The 22,716-nt window shown below is 34.8% G+C and overlaps 1 protein-coding gene across 1 annotated transcript in view; it reads left to right on the top strand.

Annotated features, from left to right (window-relative positions):
• The window catches only part of CNTN5 (contactin 5), a 1,378,753-nt gene that overhangs the window by 1,200,476 nt on the left and 155,561 nt on the right, over positions 1-22,716 (top strand). The window contains exons 15-16 of the mRNA XM_047692818.1: positions 12,308-12,435; positions 14,957-15,132. Of these exons, the coding sequence (XP_047548774.1) occupies positions 12,308-12,435; positions 14,957-15,132 (304 nt within the window). The remainder of the gene's footprint in view (positions 1-12,307; positions 12,436-14,956; positions 15,133-22,716) is intronic.

The following is a 22,716-nucleotide window of genomic DNA, read 5'->3' as shown; positions in this document are numbered from 1 at the left end:
AAGAACTCCAGGCAGACACATAATTACATTGGTCTGTAGTCCTTGTGAATAATTAAATTGCTTGAACATTATGGACAGCGATTGTGCCTTAAAATTTCTCTTACATTGTCTGTCATGTTTTACATAGCACAAGAAAGACAGTAATCACTAATGCTGTTGACCAGATATTTCTAGTTTTTCTTCCAGACACATGGTAGGAATGTGTTTCCCTGCTATTTTGAAGCACTTGAGGCCAAGTACCTTGCTTTGGTCAATGAAATGTCAGTAAGTGTTGTGTGCCACTTCCATGTAGTAACTATAAAAATATTAGTATAGTTTGGCATATTCCATTTTTTCTATCTTGGCAACTGGGTAACCACTTCAGCCTAGATTCGTGAAGAAAGGTGACATATTAAAGAACAGTTGATTTTTGATGGATGGCATCCAGAAGATCCAATGTCATTTGTTAGTTGAGAGAGCCAGTTACCAAGGGTAGAGCAACTGAATCACAAGTGCCAGATAATTGGCCATTTGAGGAAGAAAGTAATCACAGATAGTGGAGACCACATATGTGCAAGTCACTCCTGACAAAAGCAGAACTTTCTTCTTTCAGTAGTACTTCAAGAATACTGGTGCACTAAAGTCATATAACAATTAGGCTGAACCACGTGAGACTGTCATTTTTCCAGGACAAAAATAACCAACTATTGGAAATTTCATATAGTCCAACCAAATAGAAATAGAACTAAGAGAAGAAAATAAGAAAAATTGATGAGAAGATATGCACCACTTTTGAATGAACTATTGAATTTTATAGTGTCCAATAGTAAGATCTGAATTTGCCTGAATTTATACAAAGAGTTGATGATGTACTAGAACCTGTTATTAGATTATAACCATATTGGACTAAACAATTTATTATGGCTAAGCAGAACTGAAATATAATAAGCCAAAAAAAAAATCCTTTGCATCTGCACAATAAAAGAAACATTTTTTGCAAATATACTACCCAGCTTAAAAATATTTTCTGAGCTCATTTAATAAGTAGATAATCTGAATGCCTTATATCTATTTTAAAAGTTAAATTTGTAGCTTAAAATCTTCCCACAAAGAAAACACCAAGATCAGATGGCTTACTGGAGAATTCTACCAAATATTTAAGAAGGAAATAATAACTCTATACACTCTTTTAGAGATTTGGAAAGGCAAAATATTTCCTGACTCATTCTATGAAACCAGTATTACTCTGAAAATAAAACCAGGCAAAAAAATAAAAGAAAATAAAATTATAGGCCAATGTCTCTTAAGAAATAGATGTAAAATTTTTAACAAAACTATCTTAACAAAGAAGAATGAAGCGAGGGGCATTATTCTTCCTGATATTACATATTACTATATAGCTACAGTAATTAAGATAATTTCATTTGTTAGAGAAATAGAATATAGATCAATAGAACAGAATAGGGCAACCAAAAATAGACCTACACAAAAATACTCACTTGATTTTTGACAAAAATAAAAAACAATTCAATTGTGAAACATTATCTTTTTCAGAAATGTTGCTGGACAATGGACATCCTGAGGCAAAAACAAAGACAAAAGACAACAATAAAAAATAATAATAAGTTAGAGTCATATCAATGGAAGGGATGCAAGATGATATGTAGTAGGAAGACCCAAAGCTCACCCATCCCACATTTATAACTATATATCACTCACATATGAGTCAATAACCCAGAGAAAAATCCAGAGAGTGGCAGAAAAAACTCCACAATAAAGTGTAGAAGAGAAGCCATATCTGAGAATTCAGGAAGGGCAGAAATGGTGGCTGGGAGCTGCCCATAGGAGGGAGGGAGCTTCAGTTGTGGAGAAAGGAAAACACCAGAGAGCCCACACAGGGAAAAAGAATCCCATAATGTGTGGTCTTGAAAGAGAGTGGGGCTGAATTCCATGAGTTTATATAACCAGAGGGACTTGGAACCTGGAGCATTAGAAGTCAGCTGGCTCAGCATTGGGGGAGCCATGAGGGGGAGTGATAACAGGGTCCCTGCCCCTAAAGAGACAACAGTCCCAAGTAGAGCAACATGGAAGTGGCAGCTTGCACAATGGGAAAAAGATTTGCTTATACTAATTATAGAGCATGTTGGGGGACTTCTTTGGGAACAAAGGGGTTGGTAGCCACCATTTTCCTCCCTTGCTCCCTACCATAAATACAGAGCCACCTGCAGGAGCTGGAACTACAAAGACACTTGCTACCTAACCTGCTAGCTGTGAGCCCTGCCTATGAGTTCTCCTGAGGACTTGCTCTCTTTAAGCCTGCTGGCCAAGTCTCTGGGCTCAACTCAAATTTTGTTAGTACTGCATATGCTCTGCCCAGCCACTGCCTCCTGGTTTCATGCACCTGATGGTCACTGAACTTCAGGAGATCTAGCCTAGGACTAGTGTCTCAGTGAAAATTTTGCTAATTCCTCATGTGCCCTGACCAGGCACCACACACACAAACACAGTACAATGCACCCAGCTATGGGGCACAGACACCAAATGCCCTGGCAATGGCTTCTGCTATGTGCTGCACTCCCAACTGCTGATGTACTTTGGGCAATAGGCCTAGGATTAGCAGCTTAGTGCAAATTTTGTGGACACAGTATGCCATGCCCAGTGACCTCCCCACTCTGGGAGTAGCCCCTCTTCATATGTAGACACTGTGTGTCACACCCAGTTGCCAGGCCTCCTTGCCACTACCTCAGCCATGCATCTTATTATCTGGTGGATGCCACTCATGCACATTGTAACTGTGGCCTCCACCCTACTTCAGAGAATCTGGTCTAAGACTAGTGACTTGGTGAAAAAGTTGCTAACATTGTCACACTGACCCCAAGCCCTCCAAGGATCATGCCCCCTCAGAGTCAGTCTGCCTAGGTCTCACTAGCACCACAGAGAGCAATCACAGCTCACAACAGTGAATGCTACACAAACACAATAGCAGGTTATAGGCAGCACACATAAGAGACTCCTGTAAGTGGCAGATTCTAGTGAAGAAGGAACACTTTACTGCAGGGCACTCCAGGACCTCAGCAGAGGATAGAGCTGACTTTCCTAACATGCACAAACAGACACAGAGGTGGATGAATTGAGGAGACAGAGGAATTTTTCCCAAATGAAAAAACATGACAAACCACAGCAGGAGATCTGAGCAACACAGAAATAAATAATATGCCTGATAGAGAATATAAAGTAATGATCATAAAAATATTCACTAAACATGAGAAAAGAATGGAGTACATCAGTGAGACCCTTAACAAAAAGATTTTTTTAAATGACATATCAAAGATGAAGAACTCAATAAATGAAATTTAAAATATAACAGATGGAATGAACAATAAGTAACAGGAAGCCAAAGAATGTATCAGTGACCTGGAGGATAGAGCAATATAAGGCAATCAATCAAGCTGAAGAGATGAGAGATCCATATCCAGCAGGTACAGAGAACCCCCCCAAAAATCAACAAAAACAGATCTATACCAAGACCCACTATAAGTAAAATGGAAAAATGTAAAAAAAAACAAAAAAAAAATAAAAATGCCAAATGTAGTGATAAAGAAAAAAAAAAATTAAAAGCAAAAAAATGAAAGTTTCCTATAAAAGAAACCTCATAAGGTATCAGTGGATTTTTCAGCAGAAACTTTGCCACCCAGAAAAATGTGACATGAAGAGTGTTGCACAGCCAAAGTTGTTTGGGTACCTGGGTGGCTCAGTGGGTTAAAGCCTCTGCCTTTGGCTCAGGTCATGATCTCAGGGTCCTGGGATCAAGCCCCACATCAGGCTCTCTGCTCAGCAGGGAGCCTGCTTCCTCCTCTCTCTCTGCCTGCCTCTCTGCCTACTTGTGATCTCTCTCTCTGTCAAATAAATAAATAAAAATGTTTTAAAAAATCAAAAAAAAAAAGAGAGAAAAATGTGGCTTGATATATTCAAAGTGCTGAATGGGAAAAAATGAAGCCAAGAATACTCTATCCAGCAAGGATATCATTCAGAGTAGAAGAAGAGATAAAGAGCTTCCCAAACAAACAAAAACTAAAGGAATTTATGACCACTAAACCAGGCCTGCAAAAGATAGAAAAAAGGACTCTTTCAGTACGAAGACCAAAAGTGACAATATGGAAATATGAGACAAAAAAAGCATCAAAAAAATGTTTTTGTAAAGAAAAAAAAAAAGTCAAGGAACTCACAAAATAAAAAGATGTAAAATATGACACCATAATACCTAAAATGCAGGGAAGAGAGGAGTAAAGAATGGCCTTAAACTTTAGAGGCCATCAACTTAATACAGACTACTGTATGCAGATGATGTTATATACAGACCTAACGGTAATTGCAAATAAAAAACCATTAATAGATATACAAAGAATAAAGAGAAAAAATTCAAATATATCACTAAAGAAAACCATGACAGAGAGGAATAGAAGAAAGGATCAAAGAAAACTACAAAAACAACCACAAAACTGGTAACAAAATGACAATATATACATATTAATCAATAATTTTGAACATAAATAGACTAGATACTACAATCAAATAACATGGATGAAAAAACAAGGTCTATCTGTATGCTGCCTACAAGAGACTCATTTTAGACCTAAAGACACTTGCAGATTGAAAGTGAAGAGATGAAGAAACATCTATAATGAAAATGGATGTCAAAAGAAACTAGAGTAGCAATACTTATATTAAAATAGATTTTAAAACAAAGTTTGTAACAAGAGACAAAGAAGGACATTACATAATAACAAATGGGGCAATTGAACAAGAAGATATAACATTTATAAATATTTTTGCACCCAACATGGAAGCACTTAAATGCATAAAACAGTTAATTAAAAACAAAAAGGGACCAACCAATGTCAGACCTCAAGTTATATTACAAAGCCATAGTGATCAAAACAGTATGGTACTGGCACAAAAATAGACCCATAGATCATTGCAACAGAACAGAAAACCCAGAAATGAATCCATATTTATATGGTCAATTAACCTTCAACAAAGCAGGAAAAAATACCCACTGGAAAAAAGACAGTCTCTTAAACAAACAGTGTTGGGAAAATTGGACAGCTACATGCAAAATAATAAACCTGGACCACTTTCTTTCATCATACACAACAATAAACTCAAAATGGATTAAAGACCTAAGTGAAACCATAAAAATTTTACACAGGCAGTAATTTATCTGGCCCTAACTGTAGCAACATTTTTCTAGGTATGTCTCCTGAAGATAGGATTATAAAAGGAAAAAATACACTATTGGGACTACATCAAAATAAAAAGCTTCTGCACAAGGAAGGAAACAACTAACAAAACTAAAAGGCAGAAGATATTTGCAAATGACATATCCAATAAAGGGTTGTTATCCAAAATATATAAAGAACTGTTGCAACTCAATCCCCCAAAAACAAATAATCCAATTACAAATGGTCAGAAGACATGAACAGACATTTCTCCAAAGAAGACATACAGATGGCCAACAGACACATGAAAAGATACCCAACATCGCTCCTTATCAGGGAAATGCAAATCAAAACTATAATGAGATATCCCCTCACACCAGTCAGAACGGCTACAATCAAAAACACAAGAAACAACAGGTGTTGGTGAAGATGTGGAGGAAAAGGAAATCTTATCAACTATTGGTGGGAATGCAAACTGGTACAGCCACTCTGGAAAAGAGTATGGAGATTCCTCAAAAAGTTAAAAATAGATCTACCCTATAATCCAATCAGGCTCCTGGGCATTTACCCAAAGAATACAAAAATAATAGTTCAAAGGGATACTTGCACCCCCTATGATTATAGCAGCATCATTAATAATAGCCAAATTATGGAAGCAACCTGTGTCCATTGATTGATGAATGGATGAAGAAGTGGCATGCATAGATAGATATAGATGTTAGATATAGATATACATATAGATATAGATGATATAGATGCTGGAATATTATTCAGCCACAAAAAAGAATAAAATTTTTCCATTTGCAAAGACATGAATGGAGTTAGAGAGCAAAATAAGCTAGTCAGAGAAAGACAAATATGATATGGTTTCACTCATATGTGGAATTTAAGAAAGAAAACAAATGACCAAGATAAAACAAGGCAAAGCAAAAGAGAGAGAAGAAGATAAGCCAAGAAACAGACTCCTAACTATTGTGACTACTGTTGGTTACCAGAGGGGAGGTGAGTGGAGGGAGGGGTAAAATAGATGATGGGGATTAAGGACTGCAGTAGTTGTGATGAACACTGGGTGATGTAGAGAATTGTTGAATCATTACATTGTACACCTAAAACTAATATAACACTATATGTTAACTACACTGGAATTAAAATAAAATTAAATTTTAAAAAATGCTAAAGTAAAATAACCAGGAGAAAAAGTTAGATTCGTACCTCACAGCATAAAGAAAAACTAACTTAAAAAGAAGCATAGACATAAACATAAAACCTAAAGCTATAACATTTCTAGAGGAAAATAAAACATTTTTGTGACTTTAGGTTAAGTAAACTTTCCAAATGCAACCACAAAAACACAAAGCATAAAATAAAATTGATATATTAATCTTTATCAACTTTAGGAACTTCCGCTGTTGGAAAAACATTAAGACATGCCTAAACTGGTAGAAAATAATTGCAATTTTTCCACTTGTAAAAAGAGTTATAGCTAGAATATATATTTTTTAAACTGTCAAACCTGAATAAGAAGGCAGTTTCATTAAAAAGTTGGCAAAATAGGGCGCCTGGGTGGCTCAGTGGGTTAAAGCCTCTGCCTTTGGCTCAGGTCAGGATCCCAGAGTCCTGGGATTGAGGCCCGCATCGGGCTCTCTGCTCAGCAGGGAACCTGCTTCCTCCTCTCTCTGTCTGCCTCTCTGCCTACTTAAGATCTGTGTCTGTCAGATAAATAAATAAAATCTTAAAAAAAAATTGGCAAAATATTTGATCACTTCACCAAAGAAGATATATAGATGGGAAATAAGCACTTGAAAGATGCTCAAAATAATTAGTCATTAAGAAAATACAACTAAAAACCACAATGAGATTCTACTACCTAATAGCTATAATAGCTAAAATTAAAAAGACTGATCATTTCAAGTGTTGCAAGAATTCTCAGACAATGCTCCTAGGAATGTAAAGTGTAGTATGACTGCTTAGAAACAGTACAGGATTTCCCTTAAAAAAGTTAAACATTAAACATAAACATAGGGATATTGGGTGGCTTATTGGTTAAGCATCTGCCTTCAGCTCAGATCATGATCCCAGGGTCCTGGGATTGAGCCCTGCACTGTGATCCCTGCTCAGTGGGGTGTGTCCTTCTTCCTGTTCCTCTCTCCCGCTGGTTTTCTCTCTCTTTCCTTCTGTCTCTCTCCCTTTCTCTCTCAAATAAATAAATAAAATCTTCTAAAAAATAAAAATAAAAAATAAATGTAAAGCCTATGATCCAGTAATTTGTCCTAAATACTTATCTAAAAGAAATAAAAGCAAACTATCTATAAGATAGTTGTTACACAAATGTTAAAAGCAGCTCTATTTGTAACAGATCTAAGCAGAAAATAACCCAAACGTCCACCAGAAGATGAATTGGATAAACAAGTAGTGGTATATACACAAAATGGAATTCTATTCAGCAGTAAAAAAGGATTGGATTATTGGTCATCACAACTACACAGATAAATCTCAGCTTTCTCTTTTCTCTTAATCGAAACATAAACAAAAAGGCGTATATAATATTATAGTTTTGTTTATATAAAATTATGTAAGACCTCAAACTTACCATAGGTACAGAAAGCAGATCAGTAGTTGCTTGGTGATAGGGGTATGATAAGAAGAGGTTAGAGAGACAGAATACAAAGGAACACAGAGATACTTTGGGGTGATATATGTGTTGACTATCTTGATTGCGGTCATTGTTTTGTGTCTGCATCCACTTGTGAAAATCTTTCAAAGCATCTACTTTAAATAAGTGAGCTTATTATATGCCTACACACCTCAATAAGTTATTTTTTTAAAAATGGCAGCTTTGGGCACCTGGGTGGCTCAGTTGGTTAAGCAACTGCCTTCGGCAAGTCATGATCCTGGAGCCAGGGATTGAGTCCTACATTGGGCTCCCAACTCCGCAGGGAGTCTGCTTCTCCCTCTGACCTTCTCCCCTCTCATGTGCTCACTCTCAATCTCTCTCTCAAATAAATAAATAAAATATTTTTAAAAATGGCAGCTTCCCATTACCCTAAAATAGAGATTAAATGTTTCCCATACTACACTAGATTCTACATGATCTTGCCCTTACCTACCTCTCCAGGTTCACTTTGGGACCTTCCCACCCCCCTTTATATGTTGCCATCATAATCGGCCATTTAGTTCTTCAAGAGTTTGTGGTCCTTCTCACCTCAATACCTTTGCAAATGCTATTCCCTCTCCTTTCCCCACACTTAATTCCTAGTTAACTTCCTCTCATCCTTCAGTTCTCATCTCAGATATTAGTCCCCAAGAAAAGATTAACTGAACACCCCAAGATACTTGAGGTTTGCAACACTCTATTTTTTCCTTTTAAAATTCGCCAAAATTTTTATTTATATTTTGAGTACATTTTCAGTTAATGGCTATCAACACTACTAAAGTACACAAATTTACATTTAGTTAATAGTTTTGAAGAATAAGTTAAATGTAATTATAACATGTTATATATAAGGAAAGAGATAAACTGCTTAAAATCACACACATACTAGTCAATGGCAGTGATTTGAAATCAGCTCTCTCTGACTTTAAAGCATATAATCTTAATTAATGATTAATCATTCTATAATATCATATGCACTATGTATGATATGATACCAAAAAGAAATATATTGTGGAAGTCAGAGCATGATCTCTAAAATGATGGCAGATAAATAGGTAGTATTTCCAGGGAAGCAGTCTACTTGGAAGAACCTAAACTGTTTGTGGGGTATCTGATATTTAAGCCAAAAAGGGAAGTGTAATGGCTCTGAAATTTGGAGATGAAGTTGGTTTCAGGCTGTCAGCAATAAATCCTTGCAAGATAAGAGTAAACATAGTGCTATTCTAGATAGACTGTGGTATTGGGCAGATTAATAAGGCAGAGATCCAGGAATTTGGTACAAAATGAGAACCAAGACATCTCGAGGGCTAGGCAGAACCTCATAGGGAAATTTTGAGATAGAAATATGGAAAGCATGATTTGGTACTGAATGCTAGAGTGCTGTTTTGCATTTGTAAAATCTCTCCATATCGCCAAGAGACCTTTACCTAACCACTGCCTTACCACGCTACTCCAGTTTCATGTACTTCTCAGGAGAATTAATCACCAAATTTGAAAATTTAAAATGTAGGAGACACATGGTAATAGAAGAGGTGAGAATATATACAAAATTTTGGAAAGTGTAAGAGAATATTAAATCTATATTCAGTTATCTAAGTAATTATATATGTAATAACCAGACATTATAAAGTAAATCACATTCAGTGTCTCAACTGTTTTATCTTTTCTACATTAAAAAATATATATACGAGCTCATCCAAAAAAGATTTACTATTGAACAGGAGGTAGGTTTTTGGTTAAATGACACTGCCACTTGACAGATAAAAAACTGCATGCTATTCAAAATTCTTCATTCCTCAAGTAGCTTAAAATATAGGGGTGTTCATAAACTATCTTTAAAAGGAGAGTATACAAACTGAGGGTTGATGGGGGGAGGGGGTTGGGAGAGGGGGTGGGGTTATGGATATTGGGGAGGGTATGTGCTATGGTGAGTGTTGTGAAGTGTGTAAACCTGGCGATTCGCAGACCTGTACCCCTGGAGATTAAAATATATGTTTATAAAGCTGTAAAAAAAAAAAAAAAGAAAGAAAGAAAGAAAGAAAGGATGAATACCCAAGTTTTGTAGCAACATGGACGGGACTGGAAGAGATTATGCTGAGTGAAATAAGTCAAGCAGAGAGAGTCAATTATCATATGGTTTCACTTATTTGTGGAGCATAACAAATAGCATGGAGGACAAGGGGAGATGGAGAGGAGAAGGGAGTTGAGGGAAATTGGAGGGGGAGGTGAACCATGAGAGACTATGGACTCTGAAAAACGATCTGAGAATTTTGAAGGGGTGGGGGGTGGGAGGTTGGGGGCACCAGGTGGTGGGTATTGTAGAGGGCACGGATTGCATGGAGCACTGGGTGTGGTGCAAAAATAATGAATACTGTTATGCTGAAAAAATTAAAAAATGAAAAATAAAAAAAAAATAGTTAAAAAAAAAAAAAAAAAAGGAGAGTATAATATATTGCCTCCTGTCTGTGAGAAAGGACTTATCTTAAATCAGGAACCGAAATACTCCCAGGGTCTTAAGATACATTTATTTGTTTATTTATTTATTTATTAAAAGATTTTATTTATTTATTTGACAGAGGCAGAAACAGCAAAAGAAGAATACAAGCAGGGGAGTGGGAGAGGGAGAAAGGCTTGCTGCCCAGCAGGGAGCCCCTGCAGGTCTGGATCCCAGGACCCTGGGATCATGACCTGAGCTGAAGGCAGAAGCTTAATGACTGAGCCACCCAGGTGCCCCAAGATGCACTTATATTTTTAAATGAAATAAATTCTAGGCCAAATTTACACCTCCTAGATTAGAATTTATGCTAATCAATAAAATATAGGTATTTGTAAAATATTAGTAAAATATTATAATTTATATTTCAATAAAGTTTATAATTCTTATAAGATACTACCATTTGTTTATGAAAAGTATAATTTTTACTTTCAAATATATCCTGTTATAGTATGTGTACCTTTGGAATTTAAATGGAATAAATATATTTCATTTTTATACAAAATGAGCTCTATTTAATCATCAGAATCTTGCATTGGCCATCTTCAATAGATTTTATGACATTTAAAGGCACTGTGTTTTCCAAATGTCTGAAGTTAGTGTCTCTCCTAGACATAAACTACAAAAGCAAATTCTCTATTCCTAGTTTGGCTTGCCTCTAAGTTTGTTTTCCTTCTTATAAGTTGTAAAACAGTTCTGATGTATATTGAAAAGAGTATGATGTGTTTAAACTAGTATCTTTATTGATAACAGTATGTAAGTATAAATTTATAAGCAATAGTCATCAACCTAGAATCTAATCCAATTGTTGAAAGGCTCAATGCTTTCAATAACTCAGTTCTCTGTGACTGGCAAGATTGAATACATATTTTAAAAAACATGAAGGATATTGACTAAACATATTTCACCCGTATTTTTTTTCTTAAATAGTATAATATTATTATATTACCATTGAATAAACTATTCTTTACAGAACTAGGGAAATCTGATTTTAGTATTTAAGTTCAGTAGGGCCACTGGCTCTTACCAAACACCTGTTATTTTCTCTTTCCTAAAAGTCAGTCCAAACTCTGGTGGCATATCAAATAAAACCATAAAAGCCACTGCTATTTTGTTTCAGGTTGCTTGAGGAGGTTGATGCACTGGTGAAAAAAATGGGTTATATTTCAGGAGTATAGAAGGGAGAAAAAAGACAAAAGTACTAATCAACTTTGAAATCCATATATTTCTGGGATGATGAATACACAGGATAATATGATAATTCCAAATGTCAACCTCATTTTTGCTGAACTTCTAAATATTTTAATAATGCCTTAATTTTTCACCTTCATATGACTCAGGGTACACTTTTAACAAAGGTCTCAGAAAAGCCCAAATGCAAACTCAACTATCATGTTTTTATATTTAAGAAGTGCAGTGTGAGCAGCCCAGGTATCAGGTATCAGGTCTCATTTTCATACCCTTGCTGCACTCGTGGCACTGTAGAGAAACTACCATAAATCATTTCTTGGCTGTGTACAATTAATTTTATGTTCTGTACTTGTCTTCCGCTATGTTTTTATGCTGTTTCTTTTTATATTTGATTTTTGAGGTCACTCTGGGTTTGAAGTAAAATACTCAAGCTTCATATTAAAATATCAATGGGTGATATTATAGTAAAAGTTTTAATAACGAAATTCAGGGTCACCTTTTCCTGCAAGTTTTAAAATTAACTGTCAAAAAGGGTCAAAAGAAAAATAACCTGTAACTCCCTAACCCTTTTAAATATAAGAAGATATTAAATGGGTTTATTGCATAATTTCTGGAAAGGTAAAACATTTCTACTATCACTGCATATTTTCACAGTGATCCTTTTATCTTATTTATCATTACCTTGGAGGTGGTTTCAGACATCATCAGAATTTTTTACCACTTAGCTTATTTGAAGTAAAAGAGGAAAAAACCTTTTTTAATAATTTTCAGAATAGCTATTCTTCCAGACGGAAGTCTACGGATCCTAAATGCTTCTAAATCTGATGAGGGAAAGTACGTTTGCCAAGGGGAAAACATCTTTGGTTCTGCTGAAATCATAGCCTCAGTATCTGTAAAAGGTAAGAAAATGTAGCTAACTGTGTTATAAGCATAGTTTCATGGCTTTGTCAGAAAGTGAATAAATATAACATGCATGTAAAATGTGTTTGCTCATATCTGTCTGCATGCTCCTATTGATAAGATAAGATACACAGCAAACATGGAACTAACACATCCCAATTGTCCCTTTCCATTATTTAGAAGACCATAAAGAAAAGAACACCTTGTTGGTAGAAATTTAATATTAGAACAAAATATGTGAAGAGATAAATGTTAGAAATATTAGAAACAAAATATTAGAAACAATATATGTGAGGAGATAAAGCTTTCTGAAGTTTTACTGGATGTCTCAAAATCCAAAAGTATTCCAACAATATAAAAATATTTTTCCTCTATCAAGATTAATTTTAACATCAATCAGTAATATTCCTTTGTTATCACTGCAACTGGGGGTCTGGGGCAGAAAGGAGTAGCAGAAGGAGGACATAAACATTGTGGTGTCAGAGTGTGTATCAGGTAAACAGTGTTTTGCATCAATGGAATTTTTAAGCACTGTCATTTTTTTAGTGTTATAAATATTACCACTTAAATGTTTCTATTAGTTTTCTAGTTCTAACATGAACTAGATTTTGGCCTAGAACTTTTTTTTTTCTTTTTGGCCTAGAACGTTTTTTGAGACTACATATCATTCTTTAGTACAAAGAAAATCTCATATGTTAGACAGAAAATCCCATCAATTGGCAAAGAAAAATTTTTCCAACTGAACTATATCTTCAATCAACTTTTTCCCTGTAGGCATGTATTAAATAGTAAATCATACCTGGGTATAAAAATATAAAAATATTAAGTTTTCTTTTTCTTTAGAAATAAAAATGTCATTAAAACAGCCAGTACTCTGATATTTTAGAAAAGAAGCAAACATTAGATGAAAGGATGAAGGAAGGAAAAGATGAAGAAAGGAAAATAATTTAAATGATGCCTTCATTTATAGCATACATAATGGGAATCTGACTATATCTGCTAATCTGTGTCTTATGTGCTAAACAATCTTTGTCATAATGAAGCAATGTTGAATTCACAGATATTTTTAAAATAATAACAAAAAACGTTTCTGTTAATCACAAGTTAAATGGAATATTTAATTACTCAGAACATTCCAGTTCTCACAAAGTTAAACTACAATCAGTATGCTGTGATTATCTGTCTTCTCTGATGAAGCCAGAATTTAGGAAGCCACACGGAATATCTGACTTCTAGAATGGTAACATTTACATTCCTTTTCTGGTATTGTACTTTCCTCTCTGACTGCTTGGAAGGATGTCACATATTAAAGGATCTTATGAGTGGTTAAGAATGATGCTTCATCAGACTATGCTATTGCCAAAAGCAGATCTAGACTAGGAAAATTAACCTAATTTTTAATCATTTGGGTCAGTCTTCTTGAGATATCTACAATTAGAAATCTAATTAGCAAAAAGGACTAAGTCAAAATTATTTCCATCCCCTCCCTACTTTATTAAAAATACCATATTTCAATTATTTGATCACTAGCTTAAATAACCTTTAGATATACAGCAGTATTAACCTTTATTGGCTCTAAACACAATGAAAGGGTATCTATTTTTTAAAAATTTAATTGAATCATTAAATAATTAAACACACACATTTTTTCTCAAAAAAAATTTCCCTTCCAGGAGCTTGGGTGGCTCAGTGGGTTAAAGCCTCTGTCTTCGGCTCAGGTCATGATCTCAGGGTCCCGGGATCGAGCCTAGCATCAGGGTCTCTGCTCAGCAGGGAGCCTGCTTCCTCCTCTCTCTCTGCCTGCTTCACTGCCTGCTTGTGATCTCTGTCAAATAAATAAATAAAAATCATTTAAAAAAAATTTCCTTTCAGTAATTTGCCTTTCGTTCTGGATCTCAACTAAAAGATCCCTAATTCATCAAGAGTGATTATTTCAAATAAGATAGCAGCGCTTTTTCTATTCATTAAAGGGTTTTGTAGAGTATAAAGCAAATATAAGTTCGTATAATAACAGTATTATATTTTTACCTCTGTTAAAATAGTAATTTAAGGGGAGTTGCTTCCTATAATCTTTAAAGAAGATTTTGAACCTTCTTTTAACTCACTTGAATTCTTCTTCCTTAGATATGGAACAATTTTTATTATAAAAATCATTTTATTTATACTTAATGATCCTTGAAGGCAGACAACGAGGTTACAGCTTCTTTTTTCTAATTTTCCCTCTTTGGGAATACCAAATGTTGCTTATCGTTATATATTTTCTTATCTTTTTTGCATAAGTTTACTTCTTAAAAGGAATAGTAACTTTTAAATCATCAGTTCCATACACAAGTATAGAAAAATGCCCTAGCATACAAAAAAGGTAATATTTAATTAATAATAGTTTAGTTAAAGATGTGTATCTAGAGCAACTGCATTTCATAAATTTCTTGCTTAAGTTTTTCTCTATTACTTAAAATATGAAGTACAAGGAAATACTATGTGTCAATTATGTTAATTAATATATTTTTATTTCTGTAGAACCTACAAAAATAGAACTAACTCCTAAAAGAACAGAGTTAACAGTGGGAGAAAGCATTGTCCTTAATTGCAAAGCAATTCATGATGCTAGTTTGGATGTTACTTTCTACTGGACACTAAAAGGACAGCCTATTGATTTCGAGAAAGAAGGTGGACATTTTGAAAGCATCAGGGCCGTAAGTTAATATATTTTTATTTGTTGAGTACTAATAATTTTTAAAATTTATATTCAAATGTAGAACTTTCTTATTGAGGAAAAAAATCAGTTTGATTCAAACAATTACTTTGTTATTTTATGTTACATCAAATTGAAAGTATTTTTTTTAATCTAGTAAAAAATTGAAAATACTTCATTATAGAAATCTGGCTTCTTTCCCACTTTTATTTACTTGATTAATATTATCAATATTTGCACTTTACTTCTTAGATGTTATATTGCTACATACTAGGGTTATTTAAGCACTCTTACCAGTAATTATGATTCAATAAATAAATGAAATAAGCCTGCTTGTCCTACTCCTCAAGAAATGGTGATTTTGGAGATTCTTTAATTCCTCAGAGGAATTAAACATGAGCTTAGACAGAGCTTAAACATGCAACCAATAGTCAAAAATACACACCAACCTTAGATAAGCTTTCATAGGTATATTCATTTCTTGTCTATCAAATCCTTTCTTTGTAATATCTATGTGCAATCAACTAAATGAAGTGGGGATCTTTTGAACCAAATCCTTTAGTATAGAACACCACAGTGTTCTCAATAAAGAAGTGAAAAAGACCTGCTTCCTCCACACCCTTGTTTAAGATAAAAGAGTGACATAATAACAAAGGGAGAGAGAGAAGGATGATGGAACTGGGGTAACAGATATTTTGGCTGAAATATCCCTTTTACATTGGCTAAAGAGATGGATCTCAATGCAGTTTATGCCTGCAAATCCAATTTAAAATACTTCTTTATATTAAATCCATTAATTCTTCTCTAAATATCCATTATTAATATCCATTCATTCTTTAAACACTTTGGGAAGCACTGAAAAACTACAGCTGTAGTAAGCCAAATAAAATTCAGTTTAGATTGAATTTTATTTTACAGGTACTATGATACAGTGAAAAAAGTCCTACACCCAAAGTCAGGAATTTTCTGGGTCAAGTATCAGCTCAATCCCTAATTGGCTTTGTAACAAAAAGCCGGTGACTTGGCTTTCCTGGGCATTAAAACTCATAGAGAAGTAAAGTGAAAGACTTGCACCCAAAAATTGCTAAGGTCCCTTCTCACTCTAGAATTTGATAAATTTATATTAGTAGAAGAATAAAGATGAGCTATCTTTGTTGGATTCACCAGTTTAACCAAAATTAAACATTTTCTTCTACATTTATCTTTTCATCCTGATTTACTTTGAAAATAATGAGAGAAACTATATATAAGAAATAATTACCAACTGCATTATTTAGATCTAACCAAATAAATTAATTTTAATTATTAATGGTTATGTTATATGTAAAATATCTAGAGAATGTTAAATTAAATTCATTTTCCTCTGATTTGTGACTTTTCTTTTTCCTTTACATGGGGTTAACAATTTCTTTTAGATTGTGAACAAATAAAACAGAAGCAGAAAAATGTGGTATAAAAATATCACATTTGAAAACAAAAAATATACCATCAAAATACATCTTCTTAAAATTGTCTCTAAACATTCATTTTGGGTGATCAGATGTATAAAGTACAAATATGTCTAAAATGAATATTTTTTTCATATAAACATGTCCCTTACTTTAAAATACCAACAAAGAAATTAATCATCCTGGTAAAATTGTATGAATTCTTGTTTCTGCCTCTTAAACATTATTACTCTGGTTTGATATCATTCCTTTGTAGCAATAATTACTATTTATCTTTTTCATAAGGTTGGGAGTTAATAATACCTGCTGTCTTCCTCTTTATACATATGCTTTTCTTGCCCTTAAATAGTACAAAATTGACTCCTTACTCCATGCAAACCCATATGGTTACAAGCCATGTTAAAATTAGGCTCTGGATTATAGAAGTGATAAGGAACTATAGAAAAGAAGAAAAAAGTAAATTATCCTACTGAGAAGTGAAAAAGTATTTAGCTTTAAGGTAATTTAGCATTCATCATATTTAGTGTACTTAAAATAATTAAGAGAAATATATATGTACTTAAAAATTTTTGGACGCTTCAAACCTGCAAGGTATAAAAGAAATTCTTCCCCTTTCTCTCAGTTACCTCAAATACTGATTCGGCCTTGTCTGGCTTCAAGGACATACACTGGAGACAATTCCATTTTATGACATTGAGGACGCAGAAAGAAAAAAGAAAATAACATTCTATCCCTAAAATCATATGTTTTAGAAGGAGAAATGAAAGTGTTATGTAAAAGGGAGCTTTGGGAAGGCCTCCGGACTTGTGGGCTATCTTCTGTTTGAGAAGCCAATTGAAGACTCTGGGAATAGGAGGGACAGGACAGAGCTCACTCAGAAGGGAAGGTGTTTAATGGCCTACTCTGAGTTTCTAAGGAGAGCCATTAAAGAGACCTGAGGGGTCTAGGCTAGCACAGCAGAGTAAGAAAACCAAACAGATTCAGGGACTCAAGCAAAGAAAAGTGTGCCTTTGATTGGATTAACTGCCCTGGGACCTCAACCAGCAATGGGTGATTGAAGAGGGGTAATTCAGAAAAGAAAAGGCAGTATATTTTTTAACATTAACACTGCAAAGTGTCAACTGAAACAACCAAATCTCTGGGAGGGAAAAAGTACCAACGACATCTCGTAGATGATAATATATAGCTTAATGGAATTCTTTACTTTTCAGCTAATTGTGCTGGTGTCATTTTTACACAGTCATTGTTTTTTAGATAAAGCTGTTTATGTGTAGCTATCATAAAATCTGTATACAATGTTTCAATACACTTTTGTTTTAAATAAAACAGCTTTCAGACTGCATTATAAGAGAGTGAGTAGATTAAACATATATCCAGTTAAAAAAAAGCAATAGCTATTGCTTTGAAATTTAAATTAAAATATCTATAATGAAAATTTTTCTATTTCCCTTGCCCATTTTACTTACTCCATGTTTTATAAATCCAGGACTTTGACTGATCTGAAGTGAATCCAAATTACTAAAGCCACTGTTAAAAGGGTTCAAGCAATCCATTAGTGCATATATAAACATTTAATCCAATTCACCTAAGTCACTTTTTTTGGCAATGATATGAATTAACTAAATGTGGCAAATTAGTGACGCTATTCTTAAGGTTTTTTTGTTTTTGTTTTTGTTTTTGTTTTTAAATTGATGTCCAGGGAACATGGGTATATATTTAAAGATTTTTTTTTTTTTTTTTGACAGACAGATCACAAGTAGGCAAAGAGGCAGGCAGAGAGAGAGAGGAGGAGGAGGAGGCAGGCTCCCTGCTGAGCAGAGAGCCCGATGCGGGACTTGATCCCAAGACCCTGAGATCATGACCTGAGCCGAAGGCAGAGGCTTTAACCACTGAGCCACCCAGACGCCCCTATTCTTAAGTTTTTAATTTCAATTCAGTTTCACAAGCTAACTACTGTGGAGGATCAAAGTAAAGGACCTTCTCCTCTAGGAGAGCACAATTTAAAAGACAGACTGCAGAATGAGAGCTAGTGATCTGCTGTAACTGTTGTCCCCAGAGAACCTTGTGCATGTGGCCAGCAGGAGCTGGAATTTGCACCTGACCTGGATAGGTAGGATTTTGCTAGATGGTGAGCAGAATGAACTGCATCTCAGGCAGAGTGAGTAGGTAAAGCAAAGACAGTCTGGCAGAAGGGTTTAGAGAATGTTTCAGGAGCAGTGAGGAACCGCCTGCCCTGACAGCACAGTGAGGGCACATAGTCATTGTAAGTCAATATTTTTTAATATATATATATATATTTTTTTTTAAGATTTTATTATTTATTTGACAGAGAGAAATCACAAGTAGGCAGAGAGGCAGGCAGAGAGAGAGGAGGAAGCAGGCTCCCTGCTGAGCAGAAAGCCCGATGTGGGGCTCGAACCCAGGACCTGGGATCATGACCTGAGCTGAAGGCAGCGGCTTAACCCACTGAGCCACCCAGGCGCCCCAAATATATATATTTTTTTAAAGCAGCAGAGACCTTATTGTAAAAGGCACTGATTTTCAAGCCATGGAACAGGAGTTGTATTTGGAATGTAGCAGGGACTCATGTGATTCAGATTTGGTTTTTTTAGAAAGATAGTTCAGACAGCTCTGGGGAGCAGGAATGGAACAGCTTGTGGCTTTTATATTCATTCTGGTTAAGCAATGAGGAGTTGACCATTACAAGCTTTGTTCTTAAATTACCACCTTATTATCAAATAAGGCATTTTCGATTGTGTTTTGACATAATAGCTTATGTTGGTCAGAGTTCTGCAAGAACGTCTTAATACTCTCCAGATGTCTGGACAGCACCTGAGCATGGCCAGGTAACCCCAAAGCTGAAGTCTTAATGGAGAGCTATAGTGACCCATTGTTTTCCATAGACTTGAAATTCCTAATTGTTCATTACAAATGTAAACTTTCTTTAATTTTTATAAGTCTAAAGAATAGTTGCACTGAATAGCATGGCAGCATGTAATTTGCTCTGTTTTTTGGAAGAGAAAAAACTCAAATATCTGTAATTAGGATGGTCTGCTTCCCATTGTGAATTCTCTGAACATACTAAGTCGTAACTAAATGAGCAACCAAATAAAAGTGCATTATTTGAGTGTCCTTCATATTTACCCAATTCTCTGGTTGTAACAATATAACCAGGAAGGCATAGTAGGGATATTTGACCCCATTTTTTTAATAAGGAAACTAAAACACAAGACTTTTCCAAGCCACATGAGTACTAAATAAGGGAGACAAGATTAAATACAGTGTGATTTTTAAAAATGCATTATTTATTGGTTCTTTTTTATAAAGCTTACTTTATCCATATTCATTGACCGTATGTGTTCATTCATTGTCAAAAAATTGTGGGAAATAAAAAAAATGATGATTTGATTCTAGTCTTTAACATAAAGATAGTGTAGGGGCACCTGTGTGGCTCAGTGGGTTAAAGCCTCTGCCTTAGGCTCAGGCAATGATCCCAGAGTCCTGGGATCGAGCCCCATATCCGGCTCTCTGCTGAGCAGAGAGCCTGCTTCCCTTCCTCTCTCTCTGCCTGCCTCTCTGCCTAATTGTGATGTCTATCTGTCAAATAAATAAATAAATAAATCTTTAAAAAATATATATAAAGATAATGTAGAATATTAGGTAATGCAAGAAAAATATGACTATAAAAATAGTTGCTATTTTTTTATTACAGCTGAATATCCTTGGAGGCCATAAAAGAAACAGATTAATGTGAATTCTTATCATTTTGGAAGAAAAGGAGTAAATGAATTGAGCACCTACTATATGCCAAGTACTCAGCTAATATATATATATATACATATGTATATATATATATACACATATAGTGCACACACTAGTTTGTCAACTCCTCATAACAATTATATGAAAGTAATATTATTTGAGGAAAAGCTGATACCTGACATAGAGTTCATCAGAATAGGAAAAGAAGAAAGAGAAAGGCAACCTAAGATAGGAAAAGATATTGTATCTCAGGGCTGTGAGGGATATTGGAGATTATAGGGTTTGTCCTAGATTGATTGATATTCCATCAATAAATTAGTGTCTGATGGGACATTTTTGGGGATGAGTAACTCACTCCTATGAAGTAGTCCACTCCATTACCAACCAGATCTGAATGTCAGAGCATTGGAAGATTCAGAGTAACTATGATACTCTGTATACCAACAATAGAAACCATAAAGGAACATACTTGATTCATATCCATGGTTTTTGTGGAATATTAGATACATGAAAAGGGACCAGAATGCAAACTCTTTAATGTTGTAAGGATTTTACATTAGCTGAATAGTTCTAGCCTATGTCAATCTTCCTATTATGGTTACTTCTGTTCCTAGTTTACCTTCTTAGGAATTAACATCTATTTCCTAAGCATTGTAAAAGTCTCAGAATCGAATTCAGTACATGCTCAGCTGGTATCATTTTCTTTCCTGATGGGTCAATATTAATGTTGTAAAAATGAATGAAATCATCAGACACACTGCCAGGGTTTGCTAAGGCACAAAGTTCTGAGGACATCTCAAGCATTGGTTGTACTTTCTTCATCATCATATTAGCAGGTCTAAATCGTGGAGGTCTTTGTAACTAATCAGGGAATGTGTGAAAGAGCAGAAGATCAGTAACTGTCAAAGGCACACATTTTCTTTGGCTCATTCTACTCAGTAGTAATATTTGTACTTTCAAGTAGTATGTCCTCCTGGACTCTGAGCCCTACCTTCTCCCTGCCTGACAAAGGGCTTGTCCTTCCTCATCACCTGATTACTTGCCTCCTGTTTCTCAGTGTTGCTGTGAATCCCAATGTCCTGGTAACCCACCAGCTTCCAGTTCTCGGCTGCAAACTTTTGGCTGGCACATATTTGCTTTATAACCTCTTTCTTAATCTTTCACCTAACCTAACAAAAGAAGTCACTTTGTCATTTTAATAGGACAGAATAATCACTAATCAAATCTCAGTCTCTAAGAAGGAGAGAGATTATTCTCAAAGACCTTAAAATTTTCAGACCATTCTAGGAAAATGTGCCACATTCATTCTCCCTGTTTGTCTATGTTAGATTAAAAGAAAATCCTCCAACCACTCACTACTCTTTCAAAGTAGTTGTAGTTCCCATAACAAAAAAAAAGAATGCCCATCTTCTTTAGTATGCGTACATGTTTCATGTAGTCCTATGAACTTGAACAAAATATGCCATTAAAATCTATTATTCTATAACATTTTATACATTCATGAAACAAGATAAACTGTGGGATCCCTAAAATCAGAAACAAATACACTTTTTTATTTTTTATTACTTTGCACTATGGATGTCCACAAAATAACTACTCAGTCAATCTTTGCTGAACGAAAAAACAATTTGATGTAAAGCATTTTCTCAGCTTAGCCAACTATTGCATTACTTCAGAGATTTTTAATATAATTAAATCTTGTTGTAACAGAATAGTTTATTTCCTTGCTTTTTCATTTTTGACACAAAATCGAATGCTCACTTGAGCAAATTTGGAACTGAATGAAAGGTGACTGCCTAGATGACCTCTAAGATAGTTGATTATTAGAAGACCCTTCTCTAGTTCCTGGGGATGTCATCTGAGTAATCTGTGGGTCATAATACCACCAGGGACACAGCTGAGTAGTAACACCATGTTGATTACCCACCCACCTCCATTTACTCTGATTCATAGTTGGTCAAATGGAGCAGAATCTGGTAATGCTTCCACCATTATCATGTATAAAAAGATAGCTTAAGCCATCCAAATGACAGGACTCACTTTGTTCATTTGAATATAGTCCACAGAAACAAAATTTCTGGGTGTGGTATTATAGTGAAGATACAGAACCTTTTTGTTCATTTAAAGGTCCATTTTTGACAGTGGTTTTACCTTTATGATACATTTTCATAGCATATGGATGATATGAGAAGTTACTAGTTTCTCTTCCGTGTTTTTTAGTGAAGAACTACAAGTTTACTTGTTTGTTTTTCTGAGAGAGTGTGAAAAGAAAAATAAAGCTTCTTGATAGAGAAAGGCAATTTTAGTGTAGGCTATGCTGGGAAAAATCCAATCAATAACTTGCGTTCTGTGATCTCTCAGGGGATAAAATACCA

This window comes from Lutra lutra, chromosome 10 (assembly GCF_902655055.1).
Source record: "Lutra lutra chromosome 10, mLutLut1.2, whole genome shotgun sequence".
NCBI lineage: Eukaryota > Metazoa > Chordata > Mammalia > Carnivora > Mustelidae > Lutra > Lutra lutra.
Note: the sequence above shows the minus strand (reverse complement) of the source record. Positions and strands in the feature narration are given on the sequence as shown.